Here is a 25750-nt window from a genome sequence, read left to right as displayed (position 1 = left end):
GGGGGGCGCGCCCAGGTATGGGGTGGGCCCCTCGGGACCCCTCCGACGCCGCCCTTTAGCCTATATATTCCTCGCGACGCGAAAACCTTAAAACAATCAATCATATTCAAGAAAGACTCCAGGGGCGCCGCCGCCATCGCGAAACCAAGATTCGGGGGATAGAATCTCTGTTCCGGCACACCGTCGGGACGGGGAAATGCCCCCGGAAGCCATCTCCATCGACGCCACCGCCTCCATCATGCTTCGTGAGTAGTTCCCCCATGGACTATGAGTTCTAACAGTAGCTAGTTGGTACTCTCTCTCGCATGTACTTCAATACAATGATCTCATGAGCTGCCTTACATGATTGAGATCCATCTGATGTAATCGGTGTTGTGTTTATTGGGATCCGATGAATTGTTACATTATGATCAGTCTATCTATATAAGTTTGTGAAGTTATTGTTGTTGCAACTTTGTTGTGTTTAATGCTTGTCACTAGTGCACGAGTGGCATGATCTTAGATTTAGGCTCTATAATTATTGCTTAGATTGTATCTACAAGTTGTTTGCATATGTCTATATCCGGAACCCGAGGCCCCAGAGTGACAGCAATCGGGATAACTGGAGGGGAAGGCTTAGATATGAGGATCACATGTTTTCACCAAGTGTTAATGCTTTGCTCCGGTGCTCTATTAAAAGGAGTACCTTAATTACCGATAGATTCCCTTGAGGCCCGGCTGCCACCGGCTGGTAGGACAAAAGATGTTATGCAAGTTTCTCATTGCGAGCACGTATGACTATATATGGAAAACATGCCTACATGATTAATAATCTTGATGTTCTGTCTTAATGCTTTCAATCCTATCAATTTCCCAACTGTAATTTGTTCACCCAACACTTGTTATTGGAGAGTTACCACTAGTGTAGATAGCTGGGAACCCCGGTCCATCTTTCATCATCAAATACTCACTCGGTTATATATGACATTAGAAGTAGTATCAACTATTTTCTGGTGCCATTGCCTCTGTATTACTGCTATTGCCTCTGTGTTACTGTTTCTATTGCTCTCATATTACTGCTGCTTTCACATCACCCCTGTTACTAGTGCTATTCCAGGTGCAGCTGAATTATTGACAACTCAGTTGTTAAGGCTTATTAGTATTCTTTGTCTCCCCTTGTGTCGAATCAATAAAGTTGGGTTTTACTTCCCTCGAAGACTGTTGCGATCCCCTGTACTTGTGGGTTATGAAGACTATTTTCTGGCGCCGTTGCCGGGGAGCATAGCTCTACTCATAAGTTCACCTGGGGAGTACAATCTACCTCTCTCTCTGTTTTTATTTTATTTTATTTTGTTTTGCTTAGTTTACTTTTGTTTAGTTTATTTGTGCTTAGTTTATTTCTGTCTAGTATTATTTTGCTTAGTTTACTTTTGTCTAGTTTGTTTTTGTCTTGTTTTATTTTCTTATATACTCGAAAATCCATAAAAATTTGAAAAATCGAAAAATTAAAAACTGTTGTTATGGAAGAACTCATAACCATTACGGAGCTTATAGAATTATAGAGAATCAAGAAAGGGTAAAGTCATGAGTGCCGTGTTAGAAAAACTGATACAATTGCTAAAATCTTGCTTAAACGCCATGATATAAACTGTTGCTCTAAATAGGATACTTAACATCTGAAATTCCAATGTGGCTTTAGTGAAGAAGTTTTAATTATGAACTATCATTGGAATAACTATATTCATCTTGGGTTCGAAGAAGTAGAACAACTTGTTTTATTTATGGGAGCCTCTGAGATAGAATTCTTCATGGCTAAAAATTATGAAACTTGTAGCTTGTAAGAACCTTAAAGATTATGTCTCTTCTATCCTTGATTTTTGCATAGAACATTACAGCAATAATCCTTATATCATTGATTATAAAGAGAGACTCATTCATGCACAAGAATGCACTCACAATTTGCAGGAACCCGTGAAAGAAGAAATTGAACCTGAAAGCTCATTGGATGAAAAAGAGGAGGAGAGTGATGAACAAAAGGAGGAAGAATGGATTAGCTACCCATGCCAACCTTCTAATGAGAGTAACTCTTTATCTCTTACACTATTTGATTGTCCTCCATGCTTACCAAAGGAGGATGAATGTTATGTTCCTGTGGATTATCTTGAAATATTCCCTATGAGTAAAACTTGTGAGAATAATTATGCTACTGTTATCTATGATAATCCATGCTATTTTGATAAATATTATGATAATGCTTTGTTTGTGCCTAATATCGAAATGCATGGTACTAAAGAGTTTTGCTTAGCAAATGTTTATGATAAAGCTCTAGATGATGGTCCTATGTTACTTGATAATATTAATTGTACTACTAATGAAAATGGGATTGGAGAGGTCTTGACTTTATCTAGGAGTCCCATATCTCTTGAGAATGATCAATCATCTTGTTATAGATTTTTAAAAAGTGGGTTTGAAAGTTTTGATCCCACTATTTTTGAGCTTGATAAAAATTATGTGTTTGTAAATCATGAAAAGCATGTTGTATGTGATAGTTATATTGTTGATTTTGTTCATGATGCTACTGGAAATTATTACGAGAGAGGAAAATATGGTTGTAGAAATTTGCATGGTACTAAAACACCTCGCTATATGCTGGAACTTTTGAAGTTACTCTTGTTTTATCTTCCAATGCTTGTCACTTTGATCTTCATGAATTTATTTGTGTACAAGACTCCTATGCATAGGAAGTGGGTTAGACTTAAATGTGTTTTGAACTTGCTTTTTGATGCTCTCTTTGCTTCAACTCTCATCCTTATGTGAGCATCATTAAAATTATTGAGCCCATCTTAATGGCTATAAAGAAAGCACTTCTTGGGACATAACCCATGTTTTTATTTTGCTATTGTTTTGTTGTGTCTTGGAAGTTGTTACTACAGTAGCAACCTCTCCTTATCTTTATTTTACTGCATTGTTGTGCCAAGTAAAGTCTCTAATAGAAAGTTGATGCTTGATTTGGATTTCTACGCAGAAACAGATTTTCAGCAGTCACGAATTTGAATAGATCTCTCTGTAGGAGAACCTAAAAATTCTGTAAAAAAACATGAGTAATCCTCAAATATGTACGCAACTTTCATTAGTTTTGAGTTTTCTGATTTGAGCAACGGAAGTACCTCTAAAAAATTCGTCTTTACTGGCTATTCTGTTTTGGCAGATTCTGTCTCTATTTTTTGCATTGTCTCTTGTGGACTTTAAGTAAGGCTTTCTAGACGTGGAGAGCTGTAGCTAATTTTTATTGAGTTCTTGCAATGTGTCACTACAGGACTTAAGTGGATTAAAGTTTTTTGAGTACTAACCCCTCTAATGAAGTTTATGAGAAGTTCGGTGTGGCAGAAGTTTTCAATGGTCAAGAGAGGAGGATGATATATGATCAAGAAGAGTGAAAAGTCTAAGCTTGGGGATGCCCCCGTGGTTCATCCCTGCATATTTCAAGAAGACTCAAGCAACTAAGCTTGGGGATGCCCAAGGCATCCCCTTCTTCATCAACAACTTATCAGGTCACCTCTAGTGAAACTATATTTTTATTCCGTCACATCTTATGTGCTTTACTTGGAGCGTCTGTGTGTTTATTTTCGTTTTGTTTTTGTTTGAATAAATTCGGATCCCAGCAATCCTTGTGTGGGTGAGAGACACGCTCCGTTTTTTCGTATGAACACTTGTGTTCTTCGTTTTTCATATTCATGGCAAAAGTTAAAAGCTACTGCATTTATTGCTATTTGGTTGGAAACAGAAAATGCTTCATATTGTCTTGAATAATTTGATACTTGGCAATTGTTTTGAGCTCTCAAGTAGATCATGTTTAAGCTCTTGCATCATGTAGTTTAAACCTATTAGTGGAGAACTACCGTAGAGCTTGTTGAAACTTGGTTTGCATGATTGGTCTCTCTAAGGTCTAGATATTTTCTAGTAAAAGTGTTTGAGCAACAAGGAAGACAATGTACAGTCTTATAATGCTTGCAATATGTTCTTATGTAAGTTTTGTTGTACCGGTTCATACTTGTGTTTGCTTCAAACAACCTTGCTAGCCAAAGCCTTGTACTGAGAGGGAATGCTTCTCGTGCATCCAAAACCTTGAGCCAAAACCAATGCCATTTGTGTCCACCATAACTACCTACTATGTGGTATTTCTCTGCCATTCCAAGTAAATACTTCATTTGCTACCTTTAAACAATTCAAAAGTTATTATCTCTTATTTTTGTCAATGTTTTATAGCTCATGAGGAAGTATGTGGTGTTTTATCTTTCAATCTTGTTGGGCAGACTTTCACCAATGGACTAGTGGTTCATTTGCTTATCCAATAATTTTGCAAAAAGAGCTGGCAACGGGGTTCCCAGCCCCAATTAATCAACTTTCATTAATAATTCTCTTCACATGTTTTGCCCTGATTCATCAGTAAGCAACTTAATTTTGCAAATAGACACTCCTTCATTGTATGTGAAATGTTGGAAGGCACCCGAGGATTCGGTTAGCCATGGATTGTGAAAGCAAAAGGTTGGGAGGAGTGTCATCCATAAATAAAACTAAAGTACATGTGTAAACAAAAGAGAAGAGGGATGATCTACCTTGCTCGGTAGAGATAACGTCCTTCATGGGAGCCGCTCTTTGAAAGTCTGTTTGATGAGGGGGTTAGAGTGCCCACTACCATTCGTTGACAACAACAAACACCTCTCAAAACTTTACTTTTATGCTCTCTATATGATTTCAAAACTTAAAAAGCTCTAGCACATGATTTAATCCCTGCTTTCCTCTACGAAGGGCCTTTCTTTTACTTTATGTTGAGTCAGTTTACCTACTTCCTTCTATCTTAGAAGCAAACACTTGTGTCAACTGTGTGCATTGATTCTTACATACTTGCTTATTGCACTCATCATATTACTTTGTGTTGACAATTATCCATGAGATATGCATGTTGAAAGTTGAAAGCAATTGTTGAAACTTAAATATTCCTTTGTGTTGCTTCAAAACCTCTTATTAAGAATTTATTACTTAATGAGTTAACTCTTATGCAAGACTTTTTGATGCTTGTTGATACGTCTCCAACGTATCTATAATTTCTGATGTTCCATGCTAGTTTTATGACAATACCTACATGTTTTGCTCACACTTTATAATGATTTTATGCATTTTCCGGGACAAATCTATTAACAAGATGCCGAAGCGCCAGTTCCTGTTTTCTGCTGTTTTTGGTTCCAGAAAAGCTGTTCAGGAAATATTCTCGGAATTGGACGAAACAAAAGCCAAACTGCCTATTTTACCGAGACGGATCCAGAACATCGAAGGAGAGACGGAGAAGGGCCAAGGGGGCCCCACACCACCTGGCGGCGCGGCCAAGGAGGGGGGCGCACCCAGGTATGGGGTGGGCCCCTCGGGACCCCTCCGACGCCGCCCTTTCGCCTATATATTCCTCGCGACGCGAAAACCCTATAACAATCGATGAAACTCCAGAAAGACTCCAGAGGCGTCGCCGCCATCGCGAAACCAAGATTCGGGGGACAGAATCTCTGTTCCGGCATGCCGCCGGGACGGGGAAGTGCCCCCGGAAGCCATCTCCATCGACGTCACCGCCTCCATCATGCTCCATGAGTAATTCCCCCATGGACTACGGGTTCTAGCAGTAGCTAGTTGGTACTCTCTCTCCCATGTACTTCAATACAATGATCTCATGAGCTGCCTTACATGATTGAGATCCATCTGATGTAATCAGTGTTGTGTTTGTTGGGATCCGATAAATTGTTACATTATGACAGTCTATCTATATAAGTTTGTGAAGTTATTGTTGCTGCAATCTTGTTGTGTTTAATGCTTGTCACTAGTGCACGAGTGGCATGATCTTAGATTTAAGCTCTATAATTATTGCTTAGATTGTATCTACAAGTTGTTTGCACATGTCTATGTCCGGAACCCGAGGCCCCAGAGTGACAGCAACTGGGGTAACTGGAGGGGAAGGCTTAGGTATGAGGATCACATGTTTTCACCAAGTGTTAATGCTTTGCTCCGGTGCACTATTAAAAGGAGTACCTTAATTACCAGTAGATTCCCTAGAGGCCCGGCTGCCACCGGCTGGTAGGACAAAAGATGTTATGCAAGTTTCTCATTGCGAGCACGTATAACTATATATGGAAAACATGCCTACATGATTAATAATCTTGATGTTCTATCTTAATGCTATTTCAATCCTATCAATTGCCCAACTGTAATTTGTTCACCCAACACTTGTTATTGGAGAGTTACCACTAGTGTAGATAGCTGGGAACCCCGGTCCATCTTTCATAATCAAATACTCACTCGGTCCTATATGCCATTAGAAGTAGTATCAACTATTTTCTGGTGCCATTGCCTCTGTGTTACTGCTACTGCTGCTGTGTTACTGTTACTATTGCTCACATATTACTGCTGCTTTCACATCACCCCTGTTACTAGTACTTTTCCAGGTGCAGCTGAATTGACAACTCAGTTGTTAAGCCTTATAAGTATTCTTTACCTCCCCTTATGTCGAATCAATAAATTTGGGTTTTACTTCCCTCGAAGACTGTTGCGATCCCCTATACTTGTGGGTTATCAAGACTATTTTCTGGCGCCGTTGCCGGGGAGGCATAGCTCTACTCATAAGTTCACCTGGGGAGTACACTCTACCTCTCTCTCTGTTTTTATTTTATTTTATTTTGTTTTGCTTAGTTTACTTTTGTCTAGTTTATTTGTGCTTAGTTTATTTCTGTCTAGTATTATTTAACTTATTTTACTTTTGTCTAGTTTATTTGTGCTTAGTTTATTTCTGTCTAGTATTATTTTGCTTAGTTTACTTTTGTCTAGTTTATTTTTGTCTTGTTTTATTTTTCTTATATACCCGAAAATCCGTGAAAATTTGAAAAACCGAAAAATTAAAAACAGTTGTTATGGAAAAACCCATAACCATGTTGGAGCTTATAGAATTATATAATAATTATAGAGAATCAAGAAAGGGTGAAGTCATGAGTGTTGTGTTAAAAAAATTGAATATAATTGCTAAAATCTTGCTTAAACGCCATGATATAAACTGTTGCTCTCAACAGGATACTAAACATCTTAAATTCCAATGTGGATTTAGTGAAGAAGTTTTAATTATGAACTATAATTGGAATAACTATATTCATCTTGGGTTCGAAGAGGTAGAACAATTTGTTTTATTTATGGGAGCCTCTGAGATAGAATCCTTCATGGCTAAAAATTATGAAACTTGTGTTGCTTGTAAGGACCTTAAAGATTATGTCTCTTCCATCCTTAATTTTTGCATAGAAATTTACAGTGATAATCCTTATATCATTGATTATAAAGAGAGACTCATTAATGCACAAGAATGCACTCACAATTTGCAGGAACCTATGAAAGAAGAAATTGATGAACCTGAAAGCTCATTGGATGAAAAAGAGGAGGAAATTGATGAACCTAAAAGCTCATTGGATGAAAAAGAAGAGGAGAGTGATGAACAAAAGGAGGAAGAATGGATTAGCTACCCATGCCAACCTTCTAATGAGAGTAACTCTTTATCTCTTACACTATTTGATTGTCCTCCATGCTTACCAAAGGAGGTTGAATGTTATGTTCCTGTGGATTCTCTTGAAATATTTCCTATGAGTTAAACTTGTGAGAATAATTATGCTACTGTTATCTATGATAATCCATGCTACTTTGATAAATCTTATGATAATGCTTTGTTTGTGCCTGATATCGAAATGCATGGTACTAAAGGGTTTTGTTTAGCAAATGTTTATGATAAAGCTCTAGATGATGGTCCTATGTTATTTGATAATATTAATTATACTACTAATGAAAATGGGATTGGAGAGTTCTTGATTTATCTAGGAGTCCCATATCTCTTGAGAATGATCAACCATCTTGTTATATTATTGATAAAAATGGGTTTGAAAGTTTTAATCCCATTATTTTTTAGCTTGATAAAAATTATGTGTTTGTAAATCATGAAAAGCATGCTTTATGTGATAGTTATATTGTTGAGTTTGTTCATGAAGCTTCTTAAAATTATTATGAGAGAGGAAAATATGGTTCTAGAAATTTTCATGGTACTAAAACACATCTCTACATGCTGAAAATTTTGAAGTTACTCTTGTTTAATGCTTGTCACTTTGTTCTTCATGAATTTATTTGTGTACAAGATTACTATGCATAGGAAGTGGGTTAGACTTAAATGTGTTTCGAACTTGCTTTTTGATACTCTCTTTGCTTCAACTCTCATCCTTATGTGAGCATCATTAAAATTACTGAGCCCATCTTAATGGCTATAAAGAAAGCACTTCTTGGGAGATAACCCATGTTTTTATTTTGCTACTGTTTTGTTGTTTCTTGGAAGTTGTTACTACTGTAGCAACCTCTTCTTATCTTTATTTTATTGCATTGTTGTGCCAAGTAAAGTCCCTAATAGAAGGTTGATACTAGATTTGGATTCCTGCGCAGAAACAGATTTTTAGCTGTCACGAATTTGAGTAGATCTCTCTGTAGGAGAACCTAAAAATTCTGAAAAAAACATGATTAATCCTCAGATATGTACGCAACTTCCATTAGTTTTGAGTTTTCTGATTTGAGCAACGGAAGTACCTCTAAAAAAATCGTCTTTACTGGCTGTTCTGTTTTGGCAGATTTTGTCTCCGTTTTTTGCATTGTCTCTTGTGGACTTTAAGCAAGGCTTTCTAGACGTGGAGAGCTGTAGCTAATGTTTTATTGAGTTCTTGCAATGTGTCACTACAGGACTAAATTGGATTAAAGTTTTTTGAGTACTAACCCCTCTAATGAAGTTTATGAGAAGTTTGGTGTGGCAGAAGTTTTCAAGGGACAAGAGAGGAGGATGATATATGATCAAGAAGAGTGAAAAGTCTAAGCTTGGGGATGCCCCCGTGGTTCATCCCTGCATATTTTAAGAAGACTCAAGCATCTAAGCTTGGGGATGCCCAAGGCATCCCCTTCTCCATCAACAACTTATCAGGTCACCTCTAGTGAAACCATATTTTTATTCCGTCACATCTTATGTGCTTTACTTGGAGCGTCTGTGTGTTTATTTTCGTTTTGTTTTTGTTTGAATAAATTCGGATCCTAGCAATCCTTGTGTGGGAGAGAGACACGCTCCGCTTTTTCATTTGAACACTTGTGTTTTTCGTTTTTCATATTCATGGCGAAAGTTAAAAGCTGCTGCACTTATTGCTATTTGGTTGGAAACAGAAAATGCTTCATATTGTCTTGAATAATTTGATACTTGGCAATTGTTTTGAGCTCTCAAGTAGATCATGTTTAAGCTCTTGCACCATGTAGTTTAAACCTATTAGTGTAGAACTACCGTAGAGCTTGTTGAAATTGGTTTGCATGATTGGTCTCCCTAAGGTCTAGATATTTTCCGGTAAAAGTGTTTGAGCAACAAGGAAGACAGTGTAGAGTCTTATAATGCTTGCAATATGTTCTTATGTAAGTTTTGCTGTACCGGTTCATACTTGTGTTTGCTTCAAACAACCTTGCTAGCCAAAGCCTTGTGCTGAGAGGGAATGCTTCTCGTGCATCCAAAACCTTGAGCCAAAACCTATGCCATGTGTGTCCACCATAACTACCTACTATGTGGTATTTCTCTGCCATTCCAAGTAAATACTTCATGTGCTACCTTTAAACAATTCAAAAGTTATTATCTCTTATTTGTGTCAATGTTTTATAGCTCATGAGGAAGTATGTGGTGTTTTATCTTTCAATCTTGTTGGGCGGACTTTCACCAATGGACTAGTGGCTTCATCCGCTTATCCAATAATTTTGCAAAAAGAGTCGGCAACGGGGTTCCCAGCCCCAATTAATCAACTTTCATTAATAATTCTCTTCACATGTTTTGCCCTGATTCATCGGTAAGTTGTAGGATAACGTAGCATAGAAAACAAAAATTTTCCTACCGCGAACACGCAATCCAAGCCAAGATGCAATCTAGAAGACGGTAGCAACGAGGGGGTATCGAGTCTCACCCTTGAAGAGATTCCAAAGCCTACAAGATGAGGCTCTTGTTGCTGCGGTAGACGTTCACTTGCCGCTTGCAAAAGCGCGTAGAAGATCTTGATCACGATCGGTTCCGGCGCCACGAACGGGCGGCACCTCCGTACTCGGTCACACGTTCGGTTGTTGATGAAGACGACGTCCACCTCCCCGTTCCGGCGGGCAGCGGAAGTAGTAGCTCCTCTTGAATCCGACGGCACGACGGCGTGGTGTCGGTGGTGGTGGAGAAGTCCGGCGGAGCTTCGCTAAGCGTGCGGGAAGTGGAGGAGCGAGGCGGCTAGGGTTTGGGGAGAGGGGGCGCCGGCCACTATAGGGGTGCGGCCACCTTGGTGGTGTTTTAGGTGGCCGGCCCCCTCCCCTTGTCCCTCATTATATAGGTGGAACCCCAAGAGGTGGTGTCCAAGTCTTCGAATAAGACCCGAACCAAATCCTTCCATAGGAGGGGGCAATCCTAGCCCAACTAGGACTCCCACCCAAAGGTGGGATTCCCACCTCCCATGTGGGGGGTGGCCGGCCCCTAAGGGGAGTCCACTTGGGACTCCTCCCCCACTAGGGTTGGCCGGCCATGGGGGTGGAGTCCCTTGTGGACTCCACCTTCCTTGGTGGTTTCTTCCGGACTTTTCTAGAACCTTCTAGAACCTTCCATAGAACCTTCCGCGACATTTTATTCACATAAAATGACATCCTATATATGAATCTTATTCTCCGGACCATTCCGGGACTCCTCGTGATGTCCGGGATCACATCCGGGACTCCGAACAAATATTCCAACTTCATTCCATATACAAGAACTACCATTTCAACATCCAACTTTAAGTGTGTCACCCTACGGTTCGAGAACTATGCGGACATGGTTGAGTACTCACTCCGACCAATAACCAATAGCGGGATACTGGAGATCCATAATGGCTCCCACATATTCAACGATGACTTTAGTGATCGAATGAACCATTCACATACATTACCAATTCCCTTTGTCTCGCGATATTTTACTTGTCAGAGGTTTGATCTTCGGTATCACTCTATACCTTGTTCAACCTCGTCTCCGACAAGTACTCTTTTACTCGTACCGTGGTATGTGGTCTCTTATGAACTCATTCATATGCTTGCAAGACATTAGACGACATTCCACCGAGAGGGCCCGGAGTATATCTATCCAGTCATCGGGATGGACAAATCCCACTATTGATCCATATGCCTCAACTCATACTTTCCGGATACTTAATCCCACCTTTATAGCCACCCATTTACGCGGTGGTGTTTGGTGTAATCAAAGTACCTTTCCGGTATAAGTGATTTACATGATCTCATGGTCATAAGGACTAGGTAACTATGTATCGAAAGCTTATAGCAAATAACTTAATGACGAGATCTTATGCTACGCTTAATTGGGTGTGTCCATTACATCATTCATATAATGATATAACCTTGTTATTAATAACATCCAATGTTCATGATTATGAAACTAATCATCCATTAATCAACAAGCTAGTTTAAGAGGCATACTAGGGACTTCTTGTTGTCTACATATCACACATGTACTAATGTTTCGGTTAATACAATTCTAGCATGATATAAAAACATTTATCATAAACATAAAGATATAAATAATAACCACTTTATTATTGCCTCTAGGGCATATCTCCTTCGATCTCCCACTTGCACTAGAGTCAATAATCTAGATTACATAGTAATATACCTAACACCCATGGCATTCCGGTGTTGGTCATGCTTTGCCCTAGGGAGAGCTTTAGTCAACGGATGCTGCTACATTCGGATCGGTGTGTACTTTGCAAATCTTTACTTCTCCATCTTCGATGTACTCGCGAATCGAGTGGTAACGCAGCTTGATATGCTTCAGCCTCTTGTGTGACCTTGGTTCTTGTGCATTGGCGATGGCACCCATGTTATCACGGTAAATGATTAATGGGTCCAATGCACTAGGAACCACACCGAGCTCTACAATGAACCTCTTCATCCATACCGCTTCGATGAAGCCTGCGAAGCCGCTATGTACTCGATTACAGTTGAAGACTTCGCCACCGTGCCTTGCTTCGAGCTTGCCCGGCTCTTTGCGGCACCATTCAATATAAACACGTACCCAGATTGTGACTTAGAGTCATCGGGATCGGTGTTCCAACTTGCATCGGTGTAACCGTTTACAACGAGCTCTTGGTCACCTCCATAACAAAGAAACATATCCTTAGTTCTTTTCAAGTACTTCGGGATATTCTTGACCGCTGTCCAGTGTTCCATTCCTGGATCACTTTGATATCTGCTAGTCAAACTAACAGCATGTGCTATATCTGGTCTAGTACATAGCATGGCATACATGATAGATCCTACTTCCGAGGCATAGGGGATATTATTCATCCTTTCTCTTTCTTCTGCACGTAGCCGGTCCTTGAGTCTTACTCAATACCTTGCACAGTAACATAGGTAAGAACCCTTTCTTACTTTCGTCCATTCTAAATTTCTTTAGAATCTTGTCCGAGATATGTACTCTGTGATAGCCCTATTAGGCGTCTTGATCTATCTCTATAAATCTTGATGCCTAATATATATGATGCTTCACCAAGGTCTTTCATTGAAAAACTATTATTCAAATAACCCTTAACAACTGCTTAATAGTTCTATATCATTCCCGATCAATAATATGTCATCTACATATAATATCGGGAATGCTACGGAGCTCCCACTCACTTTCTTGTAAATACAGGCCTCTCCATGACCTTGTATAAACCCGAAGTCTTTGATCACCTTATCAAAGCGTCGGTTCCAACTTCTTGATGCTTGCTTCGGTCCATAGATTGAACGCTGAAGTTTGCATACTTTGTCGGCATTTTTAGGATCGACAAAACCTTTGGGTTGTACCATATACAACTCTTCCTCAATGTCTCCATTAAGGAACGCCGTTTTGACATCCATCCGCCAAATCTCATAATCGAAAAATGCAGCTATTGCTAACAAAATCCTCACAGATTTTAGCTTCGCTACCGGTGAGAAAGTCTCATCGTAGTCAACTCCTTGAATTTGTCGGAAACCCTTTGCGACAAGTCGAGCTTTATAGACGATAATATTACCATCGGCATCTGTTTTTCTCTTGAAGATCCATTTATTCTCGACAGCCTTTCGGCTCTCGGGTAAGTCTACCAAAGTCCATACTTTGTTATCATACATGGATCCCATTTCGGATTTCATGGCTTCTTGCCATTTGTTGGAATACGGGCTCATCATCGCTTCTTCATACGTCGCAGGGTCCTCATCATTGTTATCCACAATCATGACATTTAGACAAGGATCAAACCAATCGGGAGTGGTACGTTCCCTTGTCGATCTGCGAGGTTCGATAGTTTCCTCGTTCGAAGTTTCATGATCATTATCATTTGCTTCCTCTTGTTGCCGGTGTAGGCGGTACAGGTACAACTTCCGGTCATTGCGCTACTCGATCAACGAGTATAGATTCATCAATCTCATCGAGTTCTACTTTTCTTCCGAGTCACTTCTTTAGTGAGAAATTCTTTCTCAAGAAAGGTTCCGTTCTTAGCAACAAAGATTTTGCCTTCGGATCTGTGATAGAAAGTGTACCCTATAGTTTCCTTAGGGTATCCTATGAAGACGCATTTCTCCGCTTTGGGTTCTAGCTTGTCCGGTTGTAACCTTTTTACATAGGCTTCGCAACCCCAAACTTTCGGGAACGACGACTTAGGTTTCTTATTAAACCATAATTCATACGGTGTCGTTTCTACGGATTTTGATGGTGCTCTATTTAAAGTGAATGCGGCTGTCTCTAATGCATAACTCCAAAAAGATAACGGCAAATCGGTAAGAGACATCATAGAACGAACCATATCTAAGAGAGTTCGATTACGACGTTCGGACACACCGTTTCGTTGTGGTGTTCCCGGCGGTGTCAATTGTGAAAGTATTCCGCATTTCTTTAAATGCATGCCAAACTCATAACTCGGATATTCACCTCCACGATCGGATCGTAGAAATTTAATCTTCTTGTTACGTTGATTTTCTACTTCACTTTGGAATTCCTTAAACTTCTCGAAAGTTTCGGATTTATGTTTCATGAAATAGATATACCCATATCTACTCGGATCATCTGTGAAGGTTAGAACATAACGATAACCACCGCGCGATGCTACGCTCATTGGTCCGCACACATCGGTATGTATGATTTCCAATAAGTCGGTAGCTCGCTCCATCATACCGAGAAAATGGAGTCTTAGTCATTTTTCCCATCGGACATGCTTCGCATCTATCAAGTGACTCAAAGTCAAGTGATTCTAGTAATCCATCGGTATGGAGTTTCTTCATGCGTTTCACTCCAATATGACCAAGACGACGAGTGCCACATATAAGTAGAATTATCATTCAATTTAATTCGCTTAGCATCAATGTTATGTATATGCGTATCACTACTATCGAGATCTAACGGAAATAAGCCATTCTTTTGTGGTGCTCGACCATAAAAGATATTATTCATAAAAATAGAACAACCATTATTCTCGGACTTGAATGAATAACCGTCTTGCATTAAACAAGATCCGGATATAATGTTCATGCTCAACGCGGTACATAATAACAATTATTTAGGCTTAAAACTAATCCCGAAGGTAGATGTAGAGGAAGTGTGCCGATTGCGATCACATTGACCTTGGATCCGTTTCCAACGCGCATCGTCACTTCATCCTTCAGCGGTTGTCGTTTATTCTTTAGTTCCTGTTTCGAGTTACAAATATGAGCAACCGAACCGGTATCAAATACCCGGGTACTAGAACGAGAACCGGTGAAATGAACATCTATAACATGTATATCATATATACCTTCTTTCTTCTTCTTGACAAGGCCGCTCTTCGGATCAGCCCGGATACTTGGAGCAATTACGCTTCCGGTGTCCCTTCTCCTTGCGATAATAGCACTCGGCATCGGGCTTAGGGCCGTTCTTAGGTTTCACGGGAGGCGTGGCAGCTTTCTTGCCACCCTTCTTGAATTTTCCCTTAGACTTGCCCTGTTTCTTGAAGCTGGTGGTCTTGTTGACCATCAACACTTGGTGCTCTTTCTTGATCTCAATCTCGGCGGCTTTTAGCATGCCAAAGAGTTCGAGTAACTCCTTGTTCATGTTACGCATATTGTAGTTCATCACAAAGTTCTTGTAACTTGGTGGCGGTGATTGAAGGACACGATTAATCCCGGTCACGTTAGGAATCACTATTCCCAAGTCACCGAGTTTCTTCGCATGCCCGGTCATGGCGAGCATGTGCTCACTAACGGAGCTGCCTTCTTCCATCATACAGGTGAAAAATTGTTTCGATGCTTCATAGCATTGCACGGCCGCATGAGTCTCAAAAATAGTCTGCAACTCTTTCATCAACTCATGAGGATCGTGGTGCTCAAACGTTTTTGAAGATCGGATTCAGATCGCATAAGATGGCACATCGAACTTGAGAGTACACGAGTTTTCGAGTCGCGTAAACAGCTTTTACTTCATCGGTTTCAGTTTACGCGGGAGGGTCACCTAGCGGTGCATCAAGCACATATTGCAGATTTCCGCCGAGAGAGGAAGATCCTCACATGACGGAACCGGTCGGTGAAGTTGCTACCGTTGTTCTTAAGCTTTTCTTTCTCTAGGAAGCTGGTTAAAATTGATTGGGGACGCCATCTCTACAACATATATTTGCAATAGTTTAGACTAAGTTTATGACAAATTGAGTTCAAATTTTAATTCTACATAATTAAAAATCTAGATGAACTCCCACTCAAAACAATATCCCTCGCATTGTCTTAGTGATCACACGAACCAAATCCACCGCACCAAAACCCGATCATCACGAGAAAAGGTGTGATTTCTTTGGCGAACACTCAAAGTGTTCATCATATCAACCATATGATTCATGCTCTACCTTTCGGTATCATGTGTTCCGAGACCATGTCCGTACATGCTAGGCTCGTCAAGGCCACCTTAGTATGCGCATGTGCAAAGCTGTCTTGCACCCGTTTGTATGTACTTATTGAATCTATCACACCCGATCATCACGAGATGCTTCGAAACGACAAGACTTGATAACGGTGCTACTAAGGATGAACACTTTATTATCTTGAGATTTTAGTGAGGGATCATCTTATAATGCTACCGTCGCAATCTAAGCAAAATAAGATGCATAAAAGGATTAACATCACATGCGGTTCATATGTGATATGATATGGCCCTTTTGTCTTTGCGCCTTTGATCTTCATCTCCAAAGCACGGACATGATCTCCATCATCTTCGGGCATGATCTCCATCATCGTCGGCGAAGCACCAAGGTCAATGGCGCCGTCTTCATGATTGTCCTCCATGTAGCAACTATTACAACTACTTTGAAATACTACTCAACATGAAATTTAAAGACAACCATAAGGCTCCTGCCGGTTGCCACAATACAATAATGATCATCTCATACATATTCATCATCACATTATGGCCATATCACATCACCAAACCCTGCAAAAACAAGTTAGACGCTCTCTAATTTGGTTTGCATATTTTACGTGGTTTAGGGTTTTTCGATATAGATCTAATCTACCTACGAACATGAACCACAACGTTGATACTAATGTTGTCAATAGAAGAGTAAATTGAATCTTTACTATAGTAGGAGAGACGAGACACCCGCAAAGCCTCTTATGCAATACAAGTTGCATGTCGAACGAGGAACAAGTCTCATGAACGCGGTCATGTAAAGTTAGTCCGAGCCGCTTCATCCCACTATGCCATAAAGATGCAAAGTACTCAACTAAAGATAACAAGAGCATCAACGCCCACAAACCATTGTGTTCTACTCGTGCAACCATCTATGCATAGACACGGCTACGATACCACTTTGTAGGATAACGTAGCATAGAAAACAAAAATTTTCCTACCGCGAACACGCAATCCAAGCCAAGATGCAATCTAGAAGACGGTAGCAACGAGGGGGTATCGAGTCTCACCCTTGAAGAGATTCCAAAGCCTACAAGATGAGGCTCTTGTTGCTGCGGTAGACGTTCACTTGCCGCTTGCAAAGCGCGTAGAAGATCTTGATCACGATCGGTTCCGGCGCCACGAACGGGCGGCACCTCCGTACTCGGTCACACGTTCGGTTGTTGATGAAGACGACGTCCACCTCCCCGTTCCAGCGGGCAGCGGAAGTAGTAGCTCCTCTTGAATCCGACAGCACGACGGCGTGGTGTCGGTGGTGGTGGAGAAGTCCGGCGGAGCTTCGCTAAGCGTGCGGGAAGTGGAGGAGCGAGGCGGCTAGGGTTTGGGGAGAGGGGGCGCCGGCCACTATAGGGGTGCGGCCACCTTGGTGGTGTTTTAGGTGGCCGGCCCCCTCCCCCTTGTCCCTCATTATATAGGTGGAACCCCAAGAGGTGGTGTCCAAGTCTTCGAATAAGACCCGAACCAAATCCTTCCATAGGAGGGGGCAATCCTAGCCCAACTAGGACTCCCACCCAAAGGTGGGATTCCCACCTCCCATGTGGGGGTGGCCGGCCCCTAAGGGGGAGTCCACTTGGGACTCCTCCCCCACTAGGGTTGGCCGGCCATGGGGGTGGAGTCCCTTGTGGACTCCACCTTCCTTGGTGGTTTCTTCCGGACTTTTCTAGAACCTTCTAGAACCTTCCATAGAACCTTCCGCGACATTTTATTCACATAAAATGACATCCTATATATGAATCTTATTCTCCGGACCATTCCGGGACTCCTCGTGATGTCCGGGATCACATCCGGGACTCCGAACAAATATTCCAACTTCATTCCATATACAAGAACTACCATTTCAACATCCAACTTTAAGTGTGTCACCCTACGGTTCGAGAACTATGCGGACATGGTTGAGTACTCACTCCGACCAATAACCAATAGCGGGATACGGAGATCCATAATGGCTCCCACATATTCAACGATGACTTTAGTGATCGAATGAACCATTCACATACATTACCAATTCCCTTTGTCTCGCGATATTTTACTTGTCAGAGGTTTGATCTTCGGTATCACTCTATACCTTGTTCAACCTCGTCTCACGACAAGTACTCTTTTACTACGTACCGTGGTATGTGGTCTCTTATGAACTCATTCATATGCTTGCAAGACATTAGACGACATTCCACCGAGAGGGCCCGGAGTATATCTATCCGTCATCGGGATGGACAAATCCCACTATTGATCCATATGCCTCAACTCATACTTTCCGGATACTTAATCCCACCTTTATAGCCACCCATTTACGCAGTGGTGTTTGGTGTAATCAAAGTACCTTTCCGGTATAAGTGATTTACATGATCTCATGGTCATAAGGACTAGGTAACTATGTATCGAAAGCTTATAGCAAATAACTTAATGACGAGATCTTATGCTACGCTTAATTGGGTGTGTCCATTACATCATTCATATAATGATATAACCTTGTTATTAATAACATCCAATGTTCATGATTATGAAACTAATCATCCATTAATCAACAAGCTAGTTTAAGAGGCATACTAGGGACTTCTTGTTGTCTACATATCACACATGTACTAATGTTTCGGTTAATACAATTCTAGCATGATATAAAAACATTTATCATAAACATAAAGATATAAATAATAACCACTTTATTATTGCCTCTAGGGCATATCTCCTTCATAAGCAACTTAATTTTGCAAATAGACACTCCTTCATGGTATGTGAAATGTTGGAAGGCACCCGAGGATTCGGTTAGCCATGGCTTGTGAAAGCAAAAGGTTGGGAGGAGTGTCATCTATAAATAAAACTAAAATACATGTGTAAACAAAAGAGAAGAGGGATGATCTACCTTCTTTGGTAGAGATAACGTCCTTCATGGGAGCCGCTCTTTGAAAGTCTGTTTGATGAGGGGTTAGAGTGCCCACTACCATTCGTTGACAACAACAAATACCTCTCAAAACTTTACTTTTATGCTCTCTATATGATTTCAAAACTTAAAACGCTCTAGCACATGATTTAATCCCTGCTTCCCTCTGCGAAGGGTCTTTCTTTTACTTTATGTTGAGTCAGTTTACCTACTCCTTTATATCTTTGAAGAAAACACTACTCGCGACGCGAAAACCCTAAAACAATCAATCATATTCCAGAAAGACTCCAGGGGCGTCGCCGCCATCGCGAAACCAAGATTCAGGGGACGGTATCTCTGTTCCGGCACGCCGCCGGGACGGGGAAGTGCCCCCGGAAGCCATCTCCATCGACGCCACCGCCTCCATCATGCTCCGTGAGTAGTTCCCCCATGGACTACGGGTTCTAGCAGTAGCTAGTTGGTACTCTCTCCCATGTACTTCAATACAATGATCTCATGAGCTGCCTTACATGATTGAGATCCATCTGATGTAATCGGTGTTGTGGTTGTTGGGCTCCGATGAATTGTTACATTATGATCAGTCTATCTATATAAGTTTGTGAAGTTATTGTTGCTGCAACTTTGTTGTGTTTAATGCTTGTCACTAGTGCACGAGTGATATGATCTTAGATTTAAGCTCTATAATTATTGCTTAGATTGTATCTACAAGTTGTTTGCACATGTCTATGTCCGGAACCCGAGGCCCCGGAGTGACGGCAAGCGGGATAAGCTGGAGGGGAAGGCTTAGATATGAGGATCACATGTTTTCACCAAGTGTTAATGCTTTGCTCCGGTGCTCTATTAAAAGGAGTACCTTAATTACCGATAGATTCCCTTGAGGCCCGGCTGCCACTGGCTGGTAGGACAAAAGATGTTATGCAAGTTTCTCATTGCGAGCACGTATGACTATATATGAAAAACATGCCTACATGATTAATAATCTTGATGTTACGTCTTAATGCTTTCAATCCTATCAATTGCCCAAGCTGTAATTTGTTCACCCAACACTATTTATTGGAGAGTTACCACTAGTGTAGATAGCTGGGAACCCCGGTCCATCTTTCATCATCAAATACTCACTCGGTTCTATATGACATTAGAAGTAGTATCAACTATTTTCCGGTGCCATTGCGTACGTATTCTTGCTATTGCCTACGTATTCTTGTTACTATTGCTCTCATATTACTGCTGCTTTCACATCACCCCTGTTACTAGTGCTTTTCCAGGTGCAGCTGAATTGACAACTCAGTTGTTATGTCTTATAAGTATTCTTTGTCTCCCCTTATGTCGAATCAATGAATTTGGGTTTTACTTCCCTCGAAGACTGTTGCGATCCCCTATACTTGTGGGTTATCATAGACTCAGACCACGTTTAAGATAAACACTAGTTCATAGTTGATTGCTTGGCAACTCTGTTGAATCTATACACCAATTCGCATCGATCTGGTGCTTTGCTACTGAAAGTTTGTGTGATCTGATGTTCCATTGGGAATTAGAAGGTTGCAATTTACCGCTTCGTGGTCGGCGGCTACGTCCGCAAGTGTGTGGAGTTGCGAATATCTTGCAGGGTTGAGAGATGTTGCATTGGCGACATGAATCAATCGAGAGACTTCGTCAGCTTCATACAAGTTAATATATTTATGTGTTAATTATGTATAAGTCCTTCGACCATGAGAATATTTTGGTGACTCATATCGGAGGGTATGTTTTGATCTCACCCACTCTCACTAGGATAACCACGAGTCTTGGGAAGGTTAAGACTAAAGCCTATCCGAAGGTGCGGGAAACCTAATGGTTCAAGTTTGGGATTTGTTCCTCCTAAAAGGAGAAATATGAACCGGGCCCTCTAGGTATTGTGATGTCTAGTAACATGTACAGCGTAGACATATTGAGGTAGTAATCACGGGACATCGTCAATATACTCTAAATGAGAAAAGGAGCAATGATACCGGATCGAAGACAACGGGTATAGTAATCGAGGTTTGATTACTAATACCAAAGTAAACATATCGTGTAACAAAGGGAATGACATATAACAACACGGAAGGTTTTTTAAGTTCTTCGAGTATGCAAATGATCCAATGTGCATGTCCACATCCTAGCATTGGTTATTGATCCGAAGGTGTTCGGACTCATGAGCTAGCGCTATACCGATCCTGTTGGGTCACATGCTTAATGTTGTACAATCTTTTGTAAGTGTGTTATTTATGGTATGTGGTTGAGAGAAGCTGTCCATGATAGTTACGGCAGCATGCTGGAATTGTTGGTGAATCTGTTGGGCCAAAGGGGTGACGAGGGGAGGAGTTGAAGTTGAAAATGGTCATGTTTCAGTTTTATCGTGTTTGTTTTGTTTCCCGTTTTTATCTATGTCATGTTGTGTCGTGTTGTGTCGTGTTTCGAACTTAGAGTTATGTAAGGGTGAGATGCTACTCGTTTGCATCTCATGTATCTATGTCATTATGTTTGATGAAATATGTTCATGCAAAAAAGTTCAAGTTCTTATCCATTCTTATTTTCGTGCGAAAGTTTGGGCAAAAATCTTCTTGTGAATAGTAATGTGCATACAACTTCCTCCTCAAATTTTTTTCGAAATCTCACCCAAATCTCAGTTGTGGAACAAATAAGCTCAAAAAAACTCAAATTTAATTCAAGGGAAACTACACAAGTGGATATGCAATTTTCAAAACCTAAAAACCTAGAATTCTTTTATCTAAAAAAATCTCAAAACCTAGAATTAATAAAAGTCGTGTATCACATGTGCACTACACAAACCTAGAATTTCCATAGAATCAAAAATCTGAAAAACAAGCTCAAATAAGTTCAAAACCTATAATTATTTTATCACATGTGCACTACAAAAAAACTAAAAAGCTCAAAATGAATTATGTTCAAACAAGATGAGTGCAATAAACTAAATATGAGTGAAATAACATAAACCAAATAAAAACCTAGCATTCCTTTATCATTGGGCCCAAGAATGTGCACGTTTGTTTTTAGCCCAAAGAACACGTCTTTTATCATCGGGCGTGGCTAGGTTTTACTTAGGCCTGACCTTTTCTCCTACTCGTTGTCCAATTATTTTCTACCGAATTGAAAATTACACCCACATTGCACACTGAAACAGACCAAACAGAATTTGTGTTGCATTTTATTCAAGTCATCACCAGATAGAAAATATCCATGTCAAACTAGCTGCAACACTTATTACATTGTCTAATGACTAATGATCAGCGAGATAGACAACTCCAAGATCAATTGCACAAAAGTAAAAAATTGCAGCCATCAGATTGTCCCACTTCTTCACATCGACAAGTTTGGTTAGCTGTTTATTCATCTTCTTCAACTCCTTGAACTCAGCTGCCTTAACCCCTACCGCATTCCCCATCGTAGCAGCCATGGGGGTGGAAGATCCCAATTGCTCTACCGTCGATGGTAAATCGAGCCCTAGGGATGCACCCTCCATTTCAATCTTATTGATGTACTCATCAAGTCACTCAAAATGTCCGCATTTGGCCAGATTCTGAAATAGAAGAGATTAACCCTAGTTCCCAAATCGGGTGAAAAAACAAAAATTGAAGACAACAAAAAGAATTGGGAGAGGGAAAACTCAAATCTCACCTTCCCCATGCTCTTCCTTGCTCTCGCATTTCACAAACTCGCGGCCAAGGTTCACAGTCTTGTTGGTCGATGTGACCAACCGCTCCAGGGGTGCCGTACGTGGGCAATTAGGGAACCTTCCCATCGATACTGGACCATATAGCGGCCATGGGTAGTGGGAAGCTGATGCGGAGCTCGACATATACTGTCTGCCAAGCTTAATCGTCGGAGAAGAAGAGGGGAAGGAGGATGCAACGGTCGGAACGGTCACGGGGATGGCTCCTGCGCATGCGTGAGATGGCTATGTCTTGTACCAGTTGGGAGTTGTGGGTCCCATGTCCTGACGTGGATAAGCTGCGGGTCCCGTGACGTGAGGTGGACAAGAGGTGGGTCCCATGCTCGGAGGAGCTCATGTGGGTCCAATGCTGATGTGTATAAGTTGCGGGTCCTGCCGGACACACATAATTCCCACTATTAACTCTGTCTCATACGGTTAAGCCCTACCGTCGCACGGGAGCGGTTTACTGCCACCAAAATCGCCGCGCGGGAGCTATTCTATCCAACGATGTCGCTCCTTGACAATTCGCCTTAATGACGTCGCATGAGGGCTATTTACCAAGGAAAAAAAATAGCGCGCTATAATAAAATAGCGTCAGCCAAAAAATACGCTATAGCGCCGAAATAATGTAACGCGGGCTGTCTAAAAACGTTATAGCGTGCTATTAGCGTCGAAATAGCGCGCTATTTTTTCCATGGCTATTTACCTGAACAAATGCTAGAATTGTCTGGATAACAGCCTTGAGCAAAGCCTCATTGCCCACTCTTGACAGATCTTACTAATTAAAATAAGATCTTTTAATCTCATCTCATATTTTAACCACAAGTTTAGATCTTACTAATTAAAATAAAATGGTGTGGCTTAACTAGGTGTTTCCGTTATTTTTGACATTTTTAACAGTAATGAGCTTACCGGAGCTCGTCCTCCATTTGTCTGTGCCCCCGATGCAGAAACGATCTTATTTGCTGCCGCTGCCGGCGAGAATTTTTCTATGCCGTTTATCTCTGCAGAATCGAATTTGGTTAACTCGAGCAATCCTCCACTCGGAACAAGAATGGCAATCTAGCGATCTATCTCCATCAATCCAAGAAAGATGAATCCCAGGACGTTTACCATTCCATGGAAAACACCAGCTTACCAAGAGTAGTTTGTCCTCGCATGTGCGGACGACAAGGTCTTGGCGGACGATTCCCTTCCTGCAGGCGTGGGATCTCAGTGGCCTAGTTGCCAAGGCTACTCTACCATAGTTGAACTACGTGTCGTAGCAAGGGCCAGGCGGTGCCAGCAATGACGACTCCATCCACGGACGCAACCGCGGAGGAAATGCCCACCGGCGGCGTCCTCCTCATCCTACTCCTCATCATCGCCGGTGCCGTCGCCGTCTTTGTTCGGCTGAGGCAACGGCGTGGGGACAGGAGCGGCAGCGCGCCCAGCCCGCCGTCTCTCCCGCTGCTCGGCCACCTCCACCTTATCAAGAAGCCGCTGCACCGCTCGCTGGCCGCGCTCGCCGGGGCCCCAGCGGTGAACGCGGCGCCGCTCCTGTCTCTCAGGCTGGGCATGCGCCGGGCGCTGCTCGTGTCATCTCACGCCGCCGCCGAGGAGTGCTTCACGGTGCACGACGCCGTGCTGGCAGGGAGGCCGCAGGTGCTCGCCGGGGAGCACCTCGGGTACGGGCGCACCAGCGTCGTGTGGGTCTCTTACGGGGACCACTGGCGCGGCCTGCGCCGGTTCTTCGCCGCCGAGCTCTTCTCCTCTTCCCGCCTCGGCGCGCTCGCCGCCGAACGCCACTCCGAGGTCGCGTTCCTCGTCGAGAACCTGCTCCATGACGCCGTAGCCTCCAGCAGGGGGATCATCACCCTCCGTCCGAAGCTCTTCGAGCTGGTGCTCAACGTGATGCTGCGCGCGATCACCGGACGCCGGCATGCCGGCGACGTGCACATGTTCCAGGAGATCGTCGAGGAGACGTTCGCGGTGAGCGGCGTGCCCAGCGTCGGGGACTTCTTTCCGGCGCTGCGGTGGGTCGACCGCGTCCGCGGCGTCGAGGCAGCGATGGCGAATCTGCAGTCGAGGCGTGACGCGTTCGCCACTGGCCTCATCGACGACCACCGGCGAACGCGCGACGCTGGTAGCCGGGACGTTAAGAAGAAGGCTGTGATTGACGTGCTCATGGAACATCAACAAACCGATCCAGACTACTACACTGACACCGTCGTCAAAGGCATCGTGTTGGTGAGTACCCTCTTCTGCAAACTGCGTTCTGACACCACCATCCCGTTTGGCCTGTGACAATATGGTTGCAATATGTCCACGTTGACATCCAGGTACTGCTCGGCGCCGGCACCGACACATCGGCGCTGACCACGGAGTGGGCGATGGCGCAGCTGCTGACGCACCCGGAGGCGATGAAGAAGGCGAGAGCCGAGATAGACGCCGTTGTCGGCACCGGCCGGCTAGTGGATGAGTCCGACATCACCAACCTCCCTTACCTGCAATGCGTCGTCAAAGAAACCCTTCGGCTCTGCCCCGTTGCCCCGGTCATCCCGGCGCACGAGTCAATGGAGGACTGCACGGTGGGCGGCTTCCGCGTCCGGCGTGGCACGATGATCCTCGTCAACGCGTGGGCGATCCACCGGGACGCCAATATCTGGGATGCGCCGGAGGAGTTCAGGCCGGAGCGCTTCATGGACAGAGACACGGTCACGGTGCCCATGCTGCCGTTCGGGCTTGGCCGGAGGCGATGTCCCGGCGAGGGCCTGGCGATGCGCCTTGTCCCCCTGACACTGGCAGCACTATTGCAGTGCTTCGAGTGGGATATTGCTGAAGGCAGTACCGTCGACATGGCCGAAGGTGCTGGGCTGACGATGCCAATGGCGACGCCATTGGCGGCTGTCTGCCGGCCCCGCCAGTTCGTCAAGAGTGTGCTCTCTGCTTCCACCTGATGGACTCAGCACAAATTTCTGAAGAAAAAGGGGGAAAATGGGTTAAAATTGTTTAGAGTGGATTCATGCTAGTGGTTGTTCAGAAAAAATACTTGCAGAATGATTCCATTAGATGATTTACAGTATTGAACATTATAAAATCACAGGGGAATACACTTTTGAAGGTTGTCAAAATAATTGTTGCTGGTCGTATTTCACTGTATAGTCTACATTTATTCGTGCATTGC

The 25750-nt window shown here is 42.6% G+C and overlaps 1 protein-coding gene across 1 annotated transcript; it reads left to right on the top strand.

The window, feature by feature from the left end:
• Nucleotides 1-19399: 19399 nt before the first annotated feature.
• On the top strand, nt 19400-25523 carry LOC124651471 (cytochrome P450 81Q32-like). Its single transcript, XM_047190562.1, has 3 exons — nt 19400-19419; nt 24018-24813; nt 24906-25523. Exons 1-3 carry the CDS (start codon nt 19400-19402, stop codon nt 25521-25523), a joined length of 1434 nt encoding a protein of 477 aa, XP_047046518.1.
• Nucleotides 25524-25750: the final 227 nt, after the last annotated feature.

Source organism: Lolium rigidum, chromosome 5 (assembly GCF_022539505.1).
Source record: "Lolium rigidum isolate FL_2022 chromosome 5, APGP_CSIRO_Lrig_0.1, whole genome shotgun sequence".
Lineage (NCBI taxonomy): Eukaryota > Viridiplantae > Streptophyta > Magnoliopsida > Poales > Poaceae > Lolium > Lolium rigidum.
The sequence above is the reverse complement of the archived record's forward strand: the minus strand, read 5'-3'. Positions and strand labels throughout refer to the sequence as shown.

What these genes read in the sequence shown, in the direction of transcription:
- LOC124651471 (XM_047190562.1), top strand. Translation starts at nt 19,400, where the DNA reads ATGATTGAGATCCATCTGAT. An exon ending in ATGATTGAGATCCATCTGAT is followed by an intron (nt 19,420 to 24,017) that starts GTAATCGGTGTT and finishes CAGCGCGCCCAG; the next exon opens with CCCGCCGTCTCTCCCGCTGC. An exon ending in TCGTCAAAGGCATCGTGTTG is followed by an intron (nt 24,814 to 24,905) that starts GTGAGTACCCTC and finishes GTTGACATCCAG; the next exon opens with GTACTGCTCGGCGCCGGCAC.